General features: G+C 50.6%; 1 protein-coding gene across 1 annotated transcript in view; it reads right to left on the bottom strand.

Annotated features, from left to right (window-relative positions):
* The window catches only part of EPHA1 (EPH receptor A1), an 81,980-nt gene that overhangs the window by 26,578 nt on the left and 36,763 nt on the right, over positions 1-18,639 (bottom strand). The window contains exons 3-5 of the mRNA XM_065412449.1: positions 11,747-12,022; positions 7,165-7,555; positions 25-180 (exon numbers count right to left, since the gene is read on the bottom strand). Coding sequence (XP_065268521.1) covers positions 25-180; positions 7,165-7,555; positions 11,747-12,022 — 823 coding nt within the window. The remainder of the gene's footprint in view (positions 1-24; positions 181-7,164; positions 7,556-11,746; positions 12,023-18,639) is intronic.

Genomic DNA, 18,639 nt, shown 5'->3' with positions numbered 1-18,639 from the left:
TCTCCTCCCCCAGCACTGACTCACGAGTGCAGGCAACACTTTGACTCTCAGTGGGTGCCCGGTAGAAGCCCGGGTTGCAGGGACAGGCTGTGGCCCCTGTAGCACTGGATGAGCTGTTTGGGGGGCACTTGAGGCAGTGCTCGGTCTCTGGGGAGTGACGGTAGAATCCTCGCTGGCAGGCTGCGGACACACAAACAACAGGGAAGCACAGGATTAGTGGGAAGTAACCAGCCAACCCTGCCTGGCTCCCTCATCTTCCACCTCCAAAGCCCTGGTACTCCTCCCTCTCTCCTGCTCCCAGGGATAGGGAATAGAAGATCATGGCTGCTGGAGACTGCACATGGGAGGTCCCTGTAAAAATCAACAGAACACTTAGGACTTGGTTAGCCTCAAAGAGACTCCTCCTAACATAAATCCAGCACATTCCTTGTCCCTTCAAGATTTACACCAAACCTGGCTGTGCCACTCTGGGCTGCAAACACCAGAGCTGAGTGTGGTGTAGGCAGCTATGGAACTGCTGGCACTTAGTTTTCTTGCACTACTCCTCTACCTTTCTGGGGCGTCTGCCTGTCCAGAAGAGCATCTGTGAGGCAGATCTGATGCAGCCTGGTACCAAAAAAATGCCCACACTCTCATGAAGACCTTCCTTTTGTTCTTTCTTATTTGATTGTTTCCCTTAATCTAAAATAAAAGTCTCACTGGACATACAGGGTCTCTATTTCGGCTGGGAAATCCATAACAATGAGGGGTGCCTACTGACACCACGGGTTTAAGTCTAGGGATTGTTAGCATGGGTGGCCTTGCTGATCTTGACTGTTGTAGCAATGCATTGCCTACCCAACCTCGGGGCATGTAGGAATTTCTAGATCAATGTCAACACCCTGGACTACACTTGGATGCAGCTGGACACAAAGCCAGTGTAGACTGCAAAAAAGATGTGCCATGTGCTCCCTATGGCCAAAACCACTAAGTCAGAGGGCAGCTGTATTCTGCATTGGTTGTAGCATCTCAGGAGTCTTCTAGGGAAGCCCAATGAAGAGCACTTGCAGTCACCCAACAGGGAGGTCACAGGCATGGGTTACCGTGGTGAGGTTTGCACCACAGAAATGACTGTAATCGTCTGACCCAAAGGAGATGGAAAGAGATGCTCCAGGCCACCAATGCTATTTGGAAACTGGGGAGCAGTTGAGGTACCCAGCAATGTTTCCAGGATCCAGGAGCTCATTGACAAAGGGCAGGCATACCCTTTTCAACAACAGCGTCAGGCACTCTCTCTGCCACAAATTCAGGCTTCTCCCTAACTTCTGTCACCCCTGGACTGAGCCTCAGCCTTTTATTTCCATCTACCCCTTGTCTTGGCCAGAGAGAGCAGGCAGACCACTCCATCCAGGTCTGATGACACAGACTTGCCTGTCAGTCGCATAATAGTGGTGTCATGACCCAAAGAGTATCACAGCCTCACCCATCAGCTGTGGATACACATTGAGCAGGTAAGCCACAAAGAGTGAAGCCTGCAGAGTGCAGGAAGGGGGAACCACTGAGGACGTGCAAGCACTTGCCCAACAGCACTCTCTTGTCATCTTTCAGGAAAAAGCAGAACCATTCAAGTGTGAGCCCATCTTTACTGGACAGGATCTGCAGCTGAATCAACAAAATTACGTGCCCCATGGTATTAAAGGGTGCTGACAGATCTAGAAGAATCAAGCATGGACCCCTGGCTAGGGCTGAGTGAATAACTGATTTGTCAGTTCAGCCAGCAAACCGAAAAAATATTCAGTTCCGAAAATGTTCTCATTTTGTCAGCAAATTGAAAAAGTCTGCTTCAGGCAAGCAAACCATCTATGGGTATGTTTACACTGCAATTAAAATCCTGCACCTGGCCTGTGCCAGCTGACTCAGGCTCATGGGGCTTGGGCTGGGGGGCTGTATTATTACACACAAATGTCTGGGACCACCATGCAGGATCCTAGAGCCCAGGCTCCAGCCCGAGCCCAAAAATCTATACGACAATTAAACCCTTCTAAGCAAACCCTAGTCAAATCACTAACATCCCAAAAGGGGCAACCCTCTCAGCATACAACTCTCAACCCAACCCTACAGACCTCTTCTCGTTCGTGGACTGGAAGGACAAAAGCACTTATGTGATGCTCATTCCCCAGGGACCTTGAAACCCTTTACAAACCCAGGGGAGCAGCAGCACTATCACGCCACCAGACAGGAAGCTGAAGAACAGAGGGGAAGTAACTTTACCAAGGTTGCAAGCAAGTCAGTGGCAGAGCCAGGAATGGAACTCAGGTCTCCTCATGCTTACTGAACCACACCGCCTGCCAGATATGTAGAGATGGCATATATACCCAGTCCCTGCTGCTAGGGGGAGCAAGGGCTGAATGGGGAAACCAAGTGAGGAGAACAACCACTTCAGGGGATACACACCCTACATCCTGACTTTACCCCAGAAACCTGACTTCCTCCGCCCTGACTTCCTCCTTCCTTCCTTCCTCTGAACTCTCACTTGTCCAGCAATATCATCTGCATCCTCTTGTCAGCTGCAGCAATCCTGCCATCCAGCAGCTTTGGGAGGTCTCTCTCCCCCTTCCCCAGGTGGCAAGGACTGTAGGTGGGCTGCCAGGATTGGACAGGGCCTGGTGAAGCAGCAGCCTCCAGGGGTTTCCAAGTGCTACAGCCAAGGAGTGGGATGAGTGTGTTTTTAAACCCTCCCCTTACGCTGTCCTGATATATTTCCTCATGTTTCCTACTGTTCTCCCCTTTCCTGCCCAGCATGGCTGGTGTTGGTGACAGTTGGCAAGCCCATCAGAAGACAATGGGTGGGGATGAAGCATCATTTGGTATGCGGCAGAAAGGGCATTTGATCTTGGTTCCCCCCAGCTCCCAGACTTTTAGGTTGGTGCCGAGGGCGGCAGATTTGGTCCAGTTGTCCCTGTGTCATGACAGAGGGCATTTGGGCCTGGCCAAACAGGAAGAGGAACAGAGAGCTTCTGCCCTACCAGCCAGACAGGAAGCAGCAGCAACCACAGCCAGAGCTGAGCATGGAGCAAGCTGGACCCTGATCCTTGTGCCAGGCCAGCCATTGGTGAGAACCTCCCCCCACACCTCACTGCCTACTCCTCAGGACAGGACCAGCCAGCCACTTCCCCACCCCCCACCAGGATGGGACCAGCCCACTAACCCCCCACAAGCTGCCACGGCATCAGCGGGGAGGCGGAAGCAGGGATGCTGGCACTCTCCTCTCCTTCCCTGCATTTTTCTGAAATGATGGACCTGGATGAGGAACACCTAGCTAGACAGAGTGGGCTACTGCTTCTAAAGGTAAGAAAACAAGGTGGGAAATTTTAGTGCGGGCCTGTGGAGGGTGTGCTGAAGAGCAGGGGAGGGAACACGCCTAGGATCTAACAGGGTAGAGGCATGCCAGACAGACAGGATTATGTCACCACACGGAGCCAGCTCGAGAGAAGGGAATGAACCCAGGTGAGATGGAAGGTGCAATGGTAACAAGTGCCAGCAAGGGGCAGCACCACACCAGGAAGGCAGATTCTTACTGCAGCGCATAGTGTGGAAGCTTGCTTCCCTCACGGGTGTCCTCAGGGACCCCTGCACACACTGCCCCTGGGGGCTGGGGCGGCTGGATGGCAGGAAGGGGTTAAGCAAGGTGGCAGGAGTGGCAGAACTAGGGGAGGAGTACAGGCTAGTGCCGCAGCAATGGAAATATCGTGAGAGCTGATCTAGGTTTTGGTCCCCGCAATATTTCCTCTGTCCCTGGGGAGGATGCATTGTGAGAAGGGGCAGCCTGGGCTCCTTTGGTGCGGAGGAGAGAGGTGGGTGCTGGAGGTAGGCTAGGTGGGAAGGGGTGGCCAGACAGAGCCGTGTCATTTCAGGGATGTGGGGAGAGCTGTTTCCACTCCAGGACAGGAACCTCTGCCAGTAGTCTAAAAGCAGCAGGTGGGGTTGGAGCAGGAAGGTGGGTGAGGGGCTGCTCTGGAGGCCTGGGGTGGGGGGTGGAGGGGAGGAATACCGAGCTGCTGCAGCCACCCTAACTGTGCCACTTCCTCGACCTACCATTTGTGTCCGAGGCCCAGGTGAGTGTTTGCCCCGCCGCTGCCCTCCCACCCCCATCACCGCCAGAACCCCAAGCTCCCTGGCACACATCCCAGCCCCAAACCTCGCCCCCCCCATTCAAAGCAAGGTTCCCCCGCCTCTGTCTGGGGGGCAGCTGTGCCAGGTCCCCATCCGAGCTGAGAATTCTGATTCACATGTGGGAGGAGGATATGAGAAGGGAACAAGTTTCAAATAAATTAGATACAAACTGGGGTGACCCCACCACATTAGCAGAAAATGAGGCACCCCTCCCCTGTGTGGGTGGTACAGAGTGTGGGACTGGCCCAGAGCGCTGTTGCCATCGCTGCCGCCACGTCCCACCCAGCAATTATCTTTAACAAGGCCTCTGTGGGCTCATCAAACAGGAAGAGGAACAGAGAGTCTCTGCCCTCAGTGCACCCAGAGTGGGAGGTGACTCCCCGTTAGAGACGTCAGCTGAGCCATTCCCAGACTTCCTGTACCCTGCCCCTCCTCCCCATCCCCAACTGTCTGTTCCCCCTGCCTTCCCAGTGCACCCCCATAGCATTTGGGCAGCTTTGTTGTTTGGAATTAAAGTCCGAAGGAATCAAATGGGGAAAACAGGTTCTGGGAAAGGCAAAAGACCAGGACCGCCCTCCTGAGGGCAAAGATCAGAGCCGGCTGCCCTGCCCTTCATTCATCGTTATTACAAGTATTTATTTGGTGCACGTCACTAGGATGACTGGGCACCTTACAAAGATTAAGCTGAGGCAATCAAGAGTTCAGTAATGAGAGACCAACCCACATACTCCCTGCTGCTTTGCCAGCCAGCTAGGAAACCAGGGGACCCAATTGGTTTGGAAAGCTTGGGCAATGAGAGGCATCCTGCACCTTCATAATTAATTGTATTACCTCAGGGAGCTAATGCCAGAGGTGCAGGCTGGCCACTGGGAAAGCTATGCCACCGGTGCCCACAAGCAACACCTTTGGGATGCAGAGCCGTCTATCTCCACATGAGCATAGATCTATGGTGGGTGCAAGGGGGTGAGGTGCCTGGGCTTAGATCCCTTAAGGCTTTACACTCCGATATTGGTACCTGAAAAGTCACCCAGCAATTGTCTGAACTAGTGCACAGCTGGGACCCCCTCACACCCGAATTAATATCCCTCCTCATCCTCCTATTCCAAGGCAAAGGTCAGAGATGTCTTCCTTGAGATGCCCTCCTCCCTTATCAGAGGGTACAGGTCACAGCTGGATCTCCCTCCACCCCCATCCCATCCCATCCCATCCCATCCCATCCCATCCCATCCCATCCCAGTGAAAGACTCTCCCTGCCTTTTCAGCCCTCTTCCCATCAGAGGACAAAGGCCAGAGCGGAGTCCTCCTCATCCCCATGCCAGGACAGAGCTCTGAGCTGGAGCCCGCCTCCTTCCAAAGGCAAAGGTCAGAGCCACGATCCCTGCCTCTGCCGCATTGGGTGGGTTCAGCAAGAGATCTAGATCAGTTCTGATCCTTTGCAGAGCACTTGGCCCCTTGCCACTGGAAAGCAGCTGGAATGGAGATGTGGGCGGACAAACAGGTGCCCTAGACCTACCCTCCCTTCTTTGCATCCACCAACAAGATGCCACTTCAGGCTTTGCCATTTCCTCAAACACACCCCACCCCACGCCCACCGCCCTCTGGGCAAATACCCTGATCCCTGCTGACCCTTTGGAGGACACATCTGGCTTCAGCTATTCTTGGGTTGGGAGGGGGAATAGCCAGGACCTGGAGGCTGTCCCATCCCATGATAGCGGTGAGAACCAGCCCAGGCATGATGGATTCCCTGCCCCTTCCCAGGAGAGTGTGCTCAGCTCCCAGGAGGGTGGGGAGAGTTCAGCAGCAACAGCTAAGTGGAAAAACTGGCTGGGCCATTGAAGGAGAGCAAAGGGGAGGGGCAGGGATCTCATGCTGGAAGACTCCCTTAACCCTTCATCAGCTCCCAGAGCAAGGCTGGACTGGAGAGGTATCAGCAATCCAAACAGAGATCAAGTCCCCACACTGCAGCAAACAGAGGGAGAACAAGGCAGGGAGACAGGGAATCGCTCAAGGCCCCTACAGACCCTAAGAATCCACTGTGGATTGCCTGACACCCTGTGACTTAGGCTCCCATCAATTCTCCCTTTCCTCTTCATTCCTTTAGCTGCAACTATGTAGCACATGAGAAGGAATGTATCACTTGTGGGCCCTGTAACTGCCTGGGCACAGTCACTACCCCCATCAGCAATATAGGATCAGCAATGTGCCATCCACATTCCCTCAACACATCCCCTTTCTCTCCCAGCTGCTACAGGCTGGAAGACAGTTCACCAGCACCTTCTCTCCCCTCGCTGCCAAGGGGAGACTCAATCTACTGCTATGATGGGCCCAATTTAGTTTGCCAAGCGCTCCCCTCCAATACAGCAGGTGTGCCCATGGTCTCTCATGCGCTTGTTCTGCCTGAATGCTGAGCTGGGCCGTGCAGGGGGTGCTATACTCATTCCCCAACACAGCAGAATTCTCTCCCACTCAGGGAATGCATGTGCACAATACAGGAGGAGCTCTGACCCTTCCCACCCATGAACCCAAGATCCTGGCCAGGGGGACAAAGGTGCTGATCTGTCCATCTGCTCTACCCTGACCTAGCTGCTGCACCCCAGAGAACAAGGCTGCCATTTAAGGGTTGGGAGCCAGTTGCTGAGTGAGTCAGTGTCAATCATATACTTACAGCTCCCAGAAACCAGCTCCAGACCTGAAGCGCTGCTGGAAGGAGACCAAGAGGGAGTGGAGGAGTGTGTGCAACTGTTACGCCTGACAGGGACAGGAACAAAAGAGAGAAATAAAGAGAGAATAACTGAATCACTGAGAGACAGACAGGGCACAGCCAGCAGGGGTGAGAGATGGGGAGAGAGAGAGAAAGACAGTAGCAAAGTCAGATGCACTTAGGGCAGCTCTTGGTCAGGTGACTATAACTCACCTCTCACCCCCCTGCAAATACTGCTGGATTGTATCACTGCCCAGATCTCCATCTCCCCCTCGTTCCCCTTGCACCTGACTGCTCCCTTCCACACCTACCTACACAGCTTCTGTCAGCCTCCTCAAACCCAACAGCACACAGGCACTGGCCCATTGGCACCAGCCACTCCCCATCAGCACTGCAATGCATCCTGGGTGGGAAACCTGCTTCTTCGGTTGCGTCCTCTACACAGATCCCTGGCACCTCTGTCAGCCCCTCTGAGCCTGCCAGTGTCTCTGGAAAGTGGGCCAGTCCCACCACTGTTTCTGGGCAGGTCTTGTAATATACCCGGACAGAGACCAGAGCCACACACGCCCCAGAGTTCTGGAAAGCCAGGTAGAATCCGCGCCGAGACAGCTTCCGTATGGGGCACACTTCCACATTCAGCTGCATAACACCTGACTCAATGTCCCGGCTTGTGAAACTCCGATCTGCTGCCACTGTGTTGACCTGAAAAGAAGAGGAAGAATCAAAATCTATGGCACTGGAAGATCTTCCTCCAAGGTTACATTTGTCATGCATCTTTCACCCCAAAGCCCCTGTGACAAGAGTGCTGAGGCCTAATAGATGGGCCAGCACTCTGATCACTGTAGCCTCAGTTAGTTTCCCCAGTGACAGTTGATTGAGGAAAATAGAGGAATTAGCTAATTAGATGGGGAATCTGGGTGAGTGAAGGAACTAACTGCCCCATCAGCTGACTATCTTGATAAAAGGCAGGAAGGGAGGACAGGCCTAACTATGCCCAGACTGAAGCTGATCCCAAGAAAAGGAGGTCTCTTTTCCTTTCAGGGCCCTGAAAAACAGGTAATAGGGATATAGATATTAGAATTGTTGTTATTGCACTGCACAAGTGTTAGTGGAGGCAACTTGAATAAATTCTATGGAGTGGACACTATAAGAAGAGAGTCTGAAGGGTTTTTGAAGTGACCAAGGATCAGGTGTGGGGGAAGAAAACCTATGCCCTGTTACAGCCTTCACTGTAACTCCTTTCTCTATGGCCTCTCTCTAGCCCTGATGCTCCGGACTCCAGGATCTGCCCATCTTTGCATGTGGATGACTAAGCACAAACATGTCAAACCAGTGCACTCGTTCCCCATTGTTTCCCTCATTTTATATAACTCCTATGGACGTCCCCCATCTGCCTCACAAGCCTCGTTTCTATTCTTTCCTCCCAGCTCTCCACTTAGCTTCTCTTCAAGAGCCATGTGATTGATTCATTGTTTGTACACCACCTAGCATAACGAGCCCTGATCTCAGGCTGGCCTTTGGGCACTGCCACAGCACACTTACAAACTACAGCAAGAAATCATTCTTCTGAGGTGGATTGTTTCTTTTTCTGTCAGCAATTTATCTACCAATAAACAGTGATAGTCTTTGGATTTGTTTAATTGAAATTACATGTTGATAAACTGCTGCTGACAATTCTCCATCTGTCCGGTGCTTGTGAGCAGTCCTGCGTGTGCCTTCGATTAATTTCCCATCTGTTGATATAATCCATAGGGGACAGTGGGTGTGTTTCCAGTCCCTGGCTAGATGGGCATCGCTCCTGCACACAGGCTTTTGAGGCAAATCTGAAGTCTTTGGGAGTTCGACACCTAACTCCCTTAGGGCTTGTCTACACTTACCGGAGGATCAACGTTGGGGCGATCGATGCATCGGCGGTCGATTTAGTGAAGACCCGCTAAATCGACTGCCGATCACTCTCCCGTCGACTCCTGTACTCCACCTGATCGAGAAGAGTAAGGAGAGTCGACAGGAGAGCGTCTCCCATCGCCGTTGCGTAGTGTAAGTAGATCTAAGCTACGTCAATTTGAATTATGCTATTCACATAACTCAAATTGCGTAGCTTAGATCGACTTTTCCCTTTAGTCGAGACAAGGCCTTAGACTCCTCTGAAAACCCCAGCCTGAAACATCTCTGCAGTCAATTGGTAATCAGCTCATCAGAAACTTCAAGTGGGCTCAACTGCCATCTTTGGATGCAGCAACTGCAGATGTGAGGGGTGGGGAATTGGGACAGCTATTGCCATAAAACTGGTTGCAAAGAAGTAGGTGTTAAAATTCCACAAAAAACATTTCAAGTCACTTCTGCCTCTGCCCCAAGGGGGCAGGAAAGAGGAGATGCAGGCAGTGTTGCCTAGTGGATACAAAGCCGGACTGGGACTCAAGAGACCTGGATTCTATTCCCAGCTCTGCCACTGGCCTGCTGGGTGACCTTCAGCAACCCTCTTCACATCTCTGTGCCTCCTCTGTAAAATGGGGATATGATACTGTCCTCCTTTTTAAAGTGCTTTGAGATCTACTGATGAAACATGGTAGATATCAAAGAACATAGGCCATACCTACAGGATGTGGGACTCTGCTTTGGGAAACAGTGACTCTGAAAAAGATTTGGGGCTTGTGGTGGATAACCAGCTGAACATGAGCTCCCAGTGTGATACTGTGGTTAAAAGAGCTAATGTGATCCTTGGATGCATAAACAGGGGAATCTCGAGCAGGAGCAGAGAGGTTATGTTACCTCTGTATTTGACTTTGGTGTGACCATGGCTGGAATAGTGTGTACAGTTCTGTGCTCACAATTCAAGAAGGATGTTGGTAAATTGGAGAGGATTCAGAGAAGAGCCACAAGAAAGATTAAAGGATTAGAAAACCTGTTTTACAGTGATTGAGCTCTTTGAGTCTATCTATTTAACCAAGAGTTAAGGGGTAACTTGATCACAGTCTATTAGTATCCACATGGAGAATAAATATTTGATAATGGGGTCTTCAATCTAGCAGAGAAAGAGATAATATGATCCAATGACTGGAAGCTGAAACTTGACAAATTCAGACTGGAAATATGATGTAAATTGAACAGTGAGGGTAATTAATCACTGGAACAATTTACCAAGGATCTTGGTCAATCACTGACAATTTTAAAATCAAGACTGGATGTTTTTTCTAAAAGGTTTGCTCTACAAATTATTTTGGGGAAGTTCTAAGGCCTGTGTTATACAGGAGGCCACAATGGTCCCTTCTGGCCTTGTAATCTATGAATAAGAGCTGGGTGATGATGATCTCCTCCTCTTTAGTACTGGAAGCCCCAATTTCCTCTTACCTGTCAAAAATCCCCAACTGCCTAAATCTCCAGAATTTCACTAGAACATAGTGAAAATGTGGGGGCAGCGGGAATGAATAGAAAAACATGAATTTAATATCAAAATAAATAACCCAAATTAAGTTACAAGATACTTGCATTTTTCATTTTCCTGTTTAATTCAGTGCAACTTTCTGGGCTTGAGTTTACTAGAAGCTGCTGCAGAAATTTCAAGAAGAATTTATCATGATGTGTTGCTGAGAATGAAGAGGGGAGGACTGCCAAAGAATATAAGTCTATGGCTTGCCACAAAACACACTGGGCCTTGATTACGGGAGACTGTTTACAGGAAAGCAGAGATTCTCTTCACTGGAATTCAGCTGCTTTTGTGGCAGAAGGGACAATAAGTACCATATCCAACTGAAACTGCAGGAGAAACATAGGGCGGCAGAGTGTAGTGACACAAATAAGAATTTGGTACAGCCAATGAGACCATTGCCTCCACCCTCAAAGAAAATGCCATGCACTCTTTTCTGACCAGTGATGAGAGCAGGGGATTAGGCGTCAGGAGACCTATGTCCTATTTCTTTATCTGTCCTGACTTGCTTTATTACCTTGGGCAAGTCACTTGTTCTCTCTTGGTCTCAGTTTCCCTATTTGTAACATGGGGATGATGATGTTTGTTAGAACCCTTCACAGTCCTTGGATAAGTAAATGCAAAGCATTACCATCAACATTAAATGTTCTCAGTCCCTCTATTCAACAGCTCATTTGACAATTGGCACCTCCTGCGGCAAAGAGGGCCCTGACCATCATGCTGGGGCAGCAGCAAGAGAGCATTTCCTATGCTCCCTATGGGACCCTTGATTTCCTTGGAGGTCTCCCATCTGGCCAGCCCCATCTTGTTTAGGTTGGGGCGGAGGTAGGGTTACTCAAATCCCCGTCCGGGGGGAATTGCCAAAAAGCCGAACATGTCCGGGAAAATACTCCCAGCTTTGTTTTGCCGGCATCCCTGCCCCAGTCCCCTGCTTACCTTAGAGCAGCTCCGGCAGGCTGCGAGCTGCAGGCGGATTCCCCCCGGCGGCGGCGGCTGCTGCTGCTCCCCCCAGACACCTCAGCTTTGTGCAGCTGAAGAGCCGAGCTGCCCGAGCGCTACCGGCTTCACGGTTTGCCAGGCAGCCCCCAGACCTCCAGACCCTGCGCCCCCGGCTGGGCGCTTCCCCTCCCGGGCTCCGGCTGTGCTGGGGAAGTGCCCGGCCGGGGGCGCAGGGTCTGGGGGCTGCCCGGCAAACCGTGAAGCCGGTAGCGCTCGGGCAGCTGTTTCGCGTGGCTGGGAGGGAGGAGGGGGAATGCGGGGCGCTCAGGGGAGGGGGCGGAGTTGGGGCGGGGACTTTGGGGAAGGGGCAGAGTTGGGGCGGGGAAGGGCGGAGTTGGGGGTGGGGAAGGGGCGGGGCCGGGGAAGGGGCGGGGCCAGGGCCCCGTGGAGTGTCCTCTTTTTTTAATGTTTAAATATGGTAACCCTAGGCGGAGGGATCAAAAGGATCCCCAACCCCCACTGCTACTGACCTTGGTGAACAGGGGGCGACGGAACTGGATGCCGACATCCTGCTCTGACTCCATATAGTAAAGATTGAAGGTCTCTTTGCAGGTCACTACCTCACCCTTGAAGCTCTTGCAGTCACGCACAGTGAACTTTAGCTCCACGTAGATGCGGGAGGCTGCCTCACCCCGGTAGATCCAGTTGGTCCGGAGCCAGTGATCAGTGTCGCCCTCCGAGAGCACGCTGCAGTCCTGGTACATATAGATGGGGGTACTGTTTATCATCTGCTGCACCTCGTTCCACTGCTCCCAGGGGGAAAAGAAAACAAAACACACACAAACAAACTCATGTTATACAGAGAAGAGACATGTGACACTTAAATATGCAATAAAACAGGCCCACAAGATCCAAGCCTCTGCAAACTTGGGACTCAGATCCTGACTAACCTCAAGGCCTTGAACAATGAACAAAATCTGCTTCTGGTTCAGAGCTCTGAGCCTGCCTTAACACTGTGAGCATGGAGCAATAAATATGATCTGCAATCTGGGTCTGACTCAGGTCCAGATGACAATGACTCACCACTTCTCCTGAACATGGGCTCTTGGTGCAATGCTATGGCCACAAGGGCTAATGTGATCCTTGGATGTATAAGCCGGGGAATCTCAAGTAGGAGTAGGGAGGTTATATTACCTCTGTATTTGGCACTGGTGCAACCACTGCTGGAATGCTGTGTCCAGTTCTGGTGTCCACAGTTCAAGAAGGATATGGATAAATTGGAGAGGGTTTAGAGAAGAGCCATGAGAATTATTAAAGGATTAAACAGTATGCCTTCTAGTGATAGATTGAGCTCCTGGAGTCTATTTAGCTAAACAAAGAGAAGGTTAATGAGTGATGATCACAGTCTAAAAGTACCTACAGATGGGGAACAAATATTTGATAATGGGCTCTTCAATCTAGCACAGAAAGGTATAACATGATCCAATGTCTGGAAGTTGAATCTTGACAAATTCAGACAGAGAATAAAACACCAAATTTTAGCAATGAAGGTAATTACCTTTGGAATAATTTGGAATACATCTGTGGTGTATTCTCCATCACTGGCAATTTGTAAATCAAGATTGGGTATTGGCTATGTCTACACAACAAGCTAGGGGTGTGATTCCCCTGCTTATGTACACATCTTCATGCTAGCTCTCAATAAGTTAGCATGAGTATGACTAGCAGTGTAGCTGTGGCAGCATGGGTAGCGGCTGAGCTGTGCCAAGTACAAACCTGACTGAAACCTATGGGCATGTAGTGAGTATGGCTAGGGCCTCCCATCTGCCCCTGAAAATTGTGTCACCTGAAGGGGTATCAGACTCCAGCGTATCCCCCCTCTACAAAGGCAATAGCAGCTTGGAGAGTAGAGTGGGTGAGGACATGGGTCTGTCACAGAATCTCATTGTGGGAGGGGCAATCACAGGGCTTTCTTTCTTAATCCTAATCTAAAATAATTTATTTAAAGTATATGGTTACTCTTTATGCATGGAAACACACAGCTGCCACACCATTCAGTTAGCGTCTGGGCTGGCAGCTAGCTCATGGGGAATTTTAAAGTAAATAAGCGTTTTCCATGCTGCAAAAGAAAGCAAAAGATTTATTGGATGGTTTATTAATTGTGTAAATCTGTCAGTGACAATCTAGACTAATGTGTATAGTTGCATCTTGTAGAAACACTCTCCTCTTGCTTATTGTTTTTCATAAATATGTTTTAATTCTTTTAAGGAAACTGGAAGACTGCTTACATAAATGAGTATTGTTTAATCCTTTTAGCCAGCATGGTGCTGCAATGGCATCTACCTGATGAACATCTGGAAACACAGGCAGAGACAAGAGACCCCATAACAGAGAGATGGTTTGGGGACAGTTTTCATACAGCAGGCAGCACAGGAAGGGTTGGCCAACCATTATTTCTTCAGGAGGAAGTTATACTTTGGTAACAGATACATATTACCTGCAGCAAAGTCTTATCTGAAAGACAAAGATTCTGTTGCTGCTGAAACCTGAACATCATTATACCCAGGGACCTGATTTGGCTATCATTTCCACTGATGTAACTCCATTGATTTCAGGGGAATCATTTCTGATTTACATTGGTGGAAGTAAGCTCAGATTCAGCATCACGTTGCCTATTTGAAAGCCACCTTTCCACAGGAAATCATACATTATTTATTCTGATAGTCTGCAGCAGCGATGGGTAGCTTCTTCCTTTGGTCTGGTCTACACTACAGACCTATATCGGTATAACTACATCGCTCAGGTGTGTGAAAAATCCACACCCCTGAGCAATGCATTTATACCCCACCTAACCTCCAGTGCAGATAGCGCTATGTCGGCAGGAGAGCTTCTCCCATCGACACAGTAAATCCACCTCCCTGAGAGGAGGTAGCTATGTCGACAGGAGACGCTCTCCGATCAACTTACAGCATCTTCATTAAAGCACTACAGCAGTGCAGCTGCATCAGTGCAGAGCTTTAAGTGTAGACTTGCCCTGAGTCCTGTTTATAGAATCAGAGAATCATAGAATATATGGGTTGGAAGGGACCTCAGGAGGTCATCTAGTCCAACCCCCTGCTCAAAGTAGGACCAATCCCCAACTAAATCATCCCAGCCAGGGCCTTGTCAAGCCGGGCCTTAAAAACCTCTAAGGAAGGAGATTCCACCACCTCCCTAGGTAACCCATTCCAGTGCTTCACCATCCTCCTAGTGAAAAAGTTTTTCCTAATATCCAACCTAAACCTCCCCCACTGCAACTTGAGACCATTACTCCTTGTTCTCTCATCTGGTACCACTGAGAACAGCCTAGATCCATCCTCTAATCCATGATTAGGGGGCTGGAGCACATGACTTATGAGGAGAGGCTGAGGGAACTGGGATTGTTTAGTCTGCAGAGGAGAAGAATGAGGGGGGATTTGATAGCTGCTTTCAACTACCTGAAAGGGGGTTCCAAAGAGGATGGATCTAGACTGTTCTCAGTGGTACCTGATGACAGAACAAGGAGTAATGGTCTCAAGTTGCAGTTGGGGAGGTTTAGGTTGGATATTAGGACAAACTTTTTCACTAGGAGGGTGGTGAAGCACTGGAATGGGTTACCTAGGGAGGTGGTGGAATCTCCTTCCTTAGAGGTTTTTAAGGTCAGGCTTGACAAAGCCCTGGCTGGGATGATTTAGTTGGGAATTGGTCCTGCTTTGAGCAGGGGGTTGGACTAGATGACCTCCTGAGGTCCCTTCCAACCCTGATATTCTATGATTCTTTGGAACCCCCTTTCAGGTAGTTGAAAGCAGCTATCAAATCCCCCCTCATTCTTCTCTTCTGCAGACTAAATAATCCCAGTTCCCTCAGCCTCTCCTCATAAGTCATGTGTTCCAGCCGCGTAATCATTTTTGTTGCCCTCCGCTGGACTCTTTCCAATTTTTCCACATCCTTCTTGTAATGTTGGGCCCAAAACTGGACACAGTACTGAAGATGAGGCCTCACCAATGTCAAATAGAGGGGAATGATCATGTCCCTCGATCTGCTGGCAATGCCCCTACTTATACAGCCCAAAATGCCGTTAGCCTTCTTGGCAATAAGGGCACACTGTTGACTCATATCCAACTTCTCATCTACTGTAACCCCTAGGTCCTTTTCTGCAGAACTGCTGCCTAGCCGCCCGGTCCCTAGTCTGTAGCAGTGCATGGGATTCTTCTGTCCTAAGTGCAGGACTCTGCATTTGTCCTTGTTGAACTTCATCAGGTTTATTTTGGCCCAATCCTCTAATTCAGTGGTCCCCAACCTTTTCCGTGGGGCGGGCACCGGACGACTAGCCGTCGAGGACTGTGGCCGCCGGACAGGCAGCCGCCGAAATGCCACTGTGAAGCGGCAACATCAACAGGCGTTGCCACCGAAATTCGTGAACCAGGAACGTCAAGAGGCATTGCCGCTGAAATGCCACCGTGAAGCAGCGTCATCAAGAGGCGTCGCCGCCGAAATTCGGTGGCATTTCGGCGGTAGCGCTTCTTGACGTTGCCACTTCTTGGCGGCATTTCGGCGGCTGCTTTTCCGGCGGCCAGTAGGCGGGTGCACATGGATGCCCCAGCGGGCGCCATGGCGCCCGCGGGCACCGCGTTGGGGACCCCTGCTCTAATTTGTGTAGGTCCCTCTGTATCCTATCCCTACCCTCCAGTGTATCTATCACTCCTCCCAGTTTAGTGTCATCTGAAAACTTGCTGAGGGTGTAATCCACGCCATCCTCCAGATCATTAATGAAGATATTGAACAAAACCGGCCCCAGGACTGACCCTTGGGGCACTCTGCTTGATACCGGTTGCCAACTAGACATGGAGCCATTGATCATTACCCACTGAGCCCGATGATCTACCCAGCTTTCTATCCACCTTATAGTCCATTCATCCAGCCCATACTTCTTTAACTTGTTGGCAAGAATACTGTGGGAGACCGTATCAAAAGCTTTGCTAAAGTCAAGGAATAACATGTCCACTACTTTCCCCTCATCCACAGAGCCAGTTATCTCATCATAGAAGGCAATTAGGTTAGTCAGGCATCACTTGCCCTTGGTGAATCCATGCTGACTGTTCCTGATCACTTTCCTCTCCTCTAAGTGCTTCAAAATTGATTCCTTGAGGACCTGCTCCATGATTTTTCCAGGGAATGAGGTGAGGCTGACTGGCCTGTAGTTCCCTGGATCCTCCTTCTTCCCTTTTTAAAAGATGGGCATGACATTAGCCTTTTTCCAGTCATCCGGGACTTCCCCGGATCACCATGAGTTTTCAAAGATAATGGCCAATGCCTCTGCAATCACATCCGCCGACTCCTTTAGCACCCTTGGATGCAGCGCATCCGGCCCCATGGACTTGTGCTCGTCCAGCTTTTCTAAATACTCCTGAACCACTTCTTTCTCCACAGAGGGCTGGTCACCTTCTCCCCATATTGTGCTGCCCAGTGCAGTAGTCTGGGTGCTGACTTTGTTCATGAAGACAGAGGCAAAAAAAGCATTGAGTACATTAGCTTTTTCCACATCCTCTGTCACTAGGTTGCCTCCCTCATTCAGTAAGGGGCCCACACTTTCCCTGACCTTCTTCTTGTTGCTAACATACCCATAGAAACCCTTCTTGTTACTCTTAACATCCCTTGCTAGCTGCAATTCCAATTGTGATTTGGCCTTCCTGATTTCACTCCTGCATGCCTGAGCAATAATTTTATACTCCTCCCTGGTCATTTGTCCAAGCTTCCACTTCTTGTAAGCTTCTTTTTTGTGTTTAAGATCAGCAAGGATTTCACTGTTATGTCCCTTGTCTGTGAAGTGTTCAGCAAGCTGCTGCTGTTTGTGTGGGAATTTACCAGGAATCAACCAATCACTAGGGCTGAGAGTTTGTCATAGTGACTGTTTCTCACTGGCACAAACTAGTCATGTTCCCTGCCACAGAGGCCCAGGAGCAACCATGGGTACCACAGGGGTGTGTTTTAGCAGTACAGAGACTAACAATGGATGAAAAGTAGGTTGAGGGATCAAGGTAGTGGGGGTGGGGGAAGAGGAAGACCATAAAGGTTAATTAACTGCAAACCTGACACTGAAAGAGACCGAAGAAACTGAGGCTGGAATATTTTGAAGGTGAGAGAAAATGAGGAATAAAGAGAAACAGCAAAGCCAAGGGAGAGGCAATAACTATAATGTTATACACCATTTGAGGCAAACATTCCGAGAATGGTGTAGATTTGAACTTAACTCTGGAGACATGATTAGGTAGAGGATAGGGATGGGTGGGTGGATGGGAGACATGGGAATGTTGTGATGTATTTTTCAAGTTCATTACACTGAAACAGGCTTTTGGAAGGTTTTCTGTATACAGTATGGCTGTATGCCTGCAGGTGTCTGTTGGGAAATACATGAGTATGCTTATAAAGGAGGTCAGAGTAGATGATCACAATGGTCTCTACTAGCCTAGGAATCTCTGAATATGAGGCCCAGCAGCTGTGCTGCACTATTTGCCACAGACAAGGTATTTAAGTACAGCATTTCAGATGAGTACCATAAGGTGATTTTAGTGATTTTGCATACATGTTTGAGGGAAGGGAAGTATGGCAGTGGCTGGAAAGGTTCGAAAAGGTATGTTCTAGGGTTACCATTCGTCTGGATTCTCCCGGACATGTCCGGCTTTTTTGAGTTAAAAATAGCATCCGGGGGGAATTTATAAATGTCCGGACGTCCCCCCCATGCAGAGCGCGTGCGGCTGACAGGGCAGCCGGCCGGATCCTGCCACTTGCACGGGGCTCTGCCAGAGCCCCCTCCTCTGCTTCCCCCTCCTCTCCCCTGCAGCTTGAAATCACGCCCCTCCTCTCTCTCCCTCCCTCCCGCCCCCTCCCTGCATTCGCAGATCGCCGGGGCCGTTCGCATCGGGCCTCTGGCAGTCTGGAGCTCCTCCCCCTGCTCACCCTCCCCTGCTGCCCAGCGCGCCGCTCCGCAGCACTCTGAGCGGCACGGTAAGGGGGCCAGGGGGTCGGAGAAGGGGCAGGGAGGTTCTGGAGGGGGCAGTCAAGAGACAGGGAGCAGGGTTGGATGGGTTGGGAGTTCGGGGGGGGGGTCTGTCTGGGGGGTGTGGATAAGGTTTTGGGCAGTCAGGGTACAGGTAGGGGGTAGGGTCCTAGGGGGGCAGTTAGGGTGGGGGGGGTCTCAGGAAGGGGCAGTTAGGGGACAAGGAACAGGGAGGCTTAGATAGGGGGTGGAGTCCTAGGGGGCAGTTAGTGGCAGAGGTCCCAGGAGGGGGCAGTCAGGGGATAAGGAGCGGGGGGGGGGGTTGGGGGTTCTGAGGGGGGCAGTCAGGGGGTGGGAAGTGGGAGGGAGTGGATGGGGGCGGGGCAGGGCAGGGGCCAGGGCTAGAGT

This window comes from Emys orbicularis, chromosome 1 (genome assembly GCF_028017835.1).
Source record: "Emys orbicularis isolate rEmyOrb1 chromosome 1, rEmyOrb1.hap1, whole genome shotgun sequence".
NCBI classification, from domain to species: Eukaryota; Metazoa; Chordata; order Testudines; family Emydidae; genus Emys; species Emys orbicularis.
This window is presented reverse-complemented; position numbering and strand designations above follow the sequence as displayed.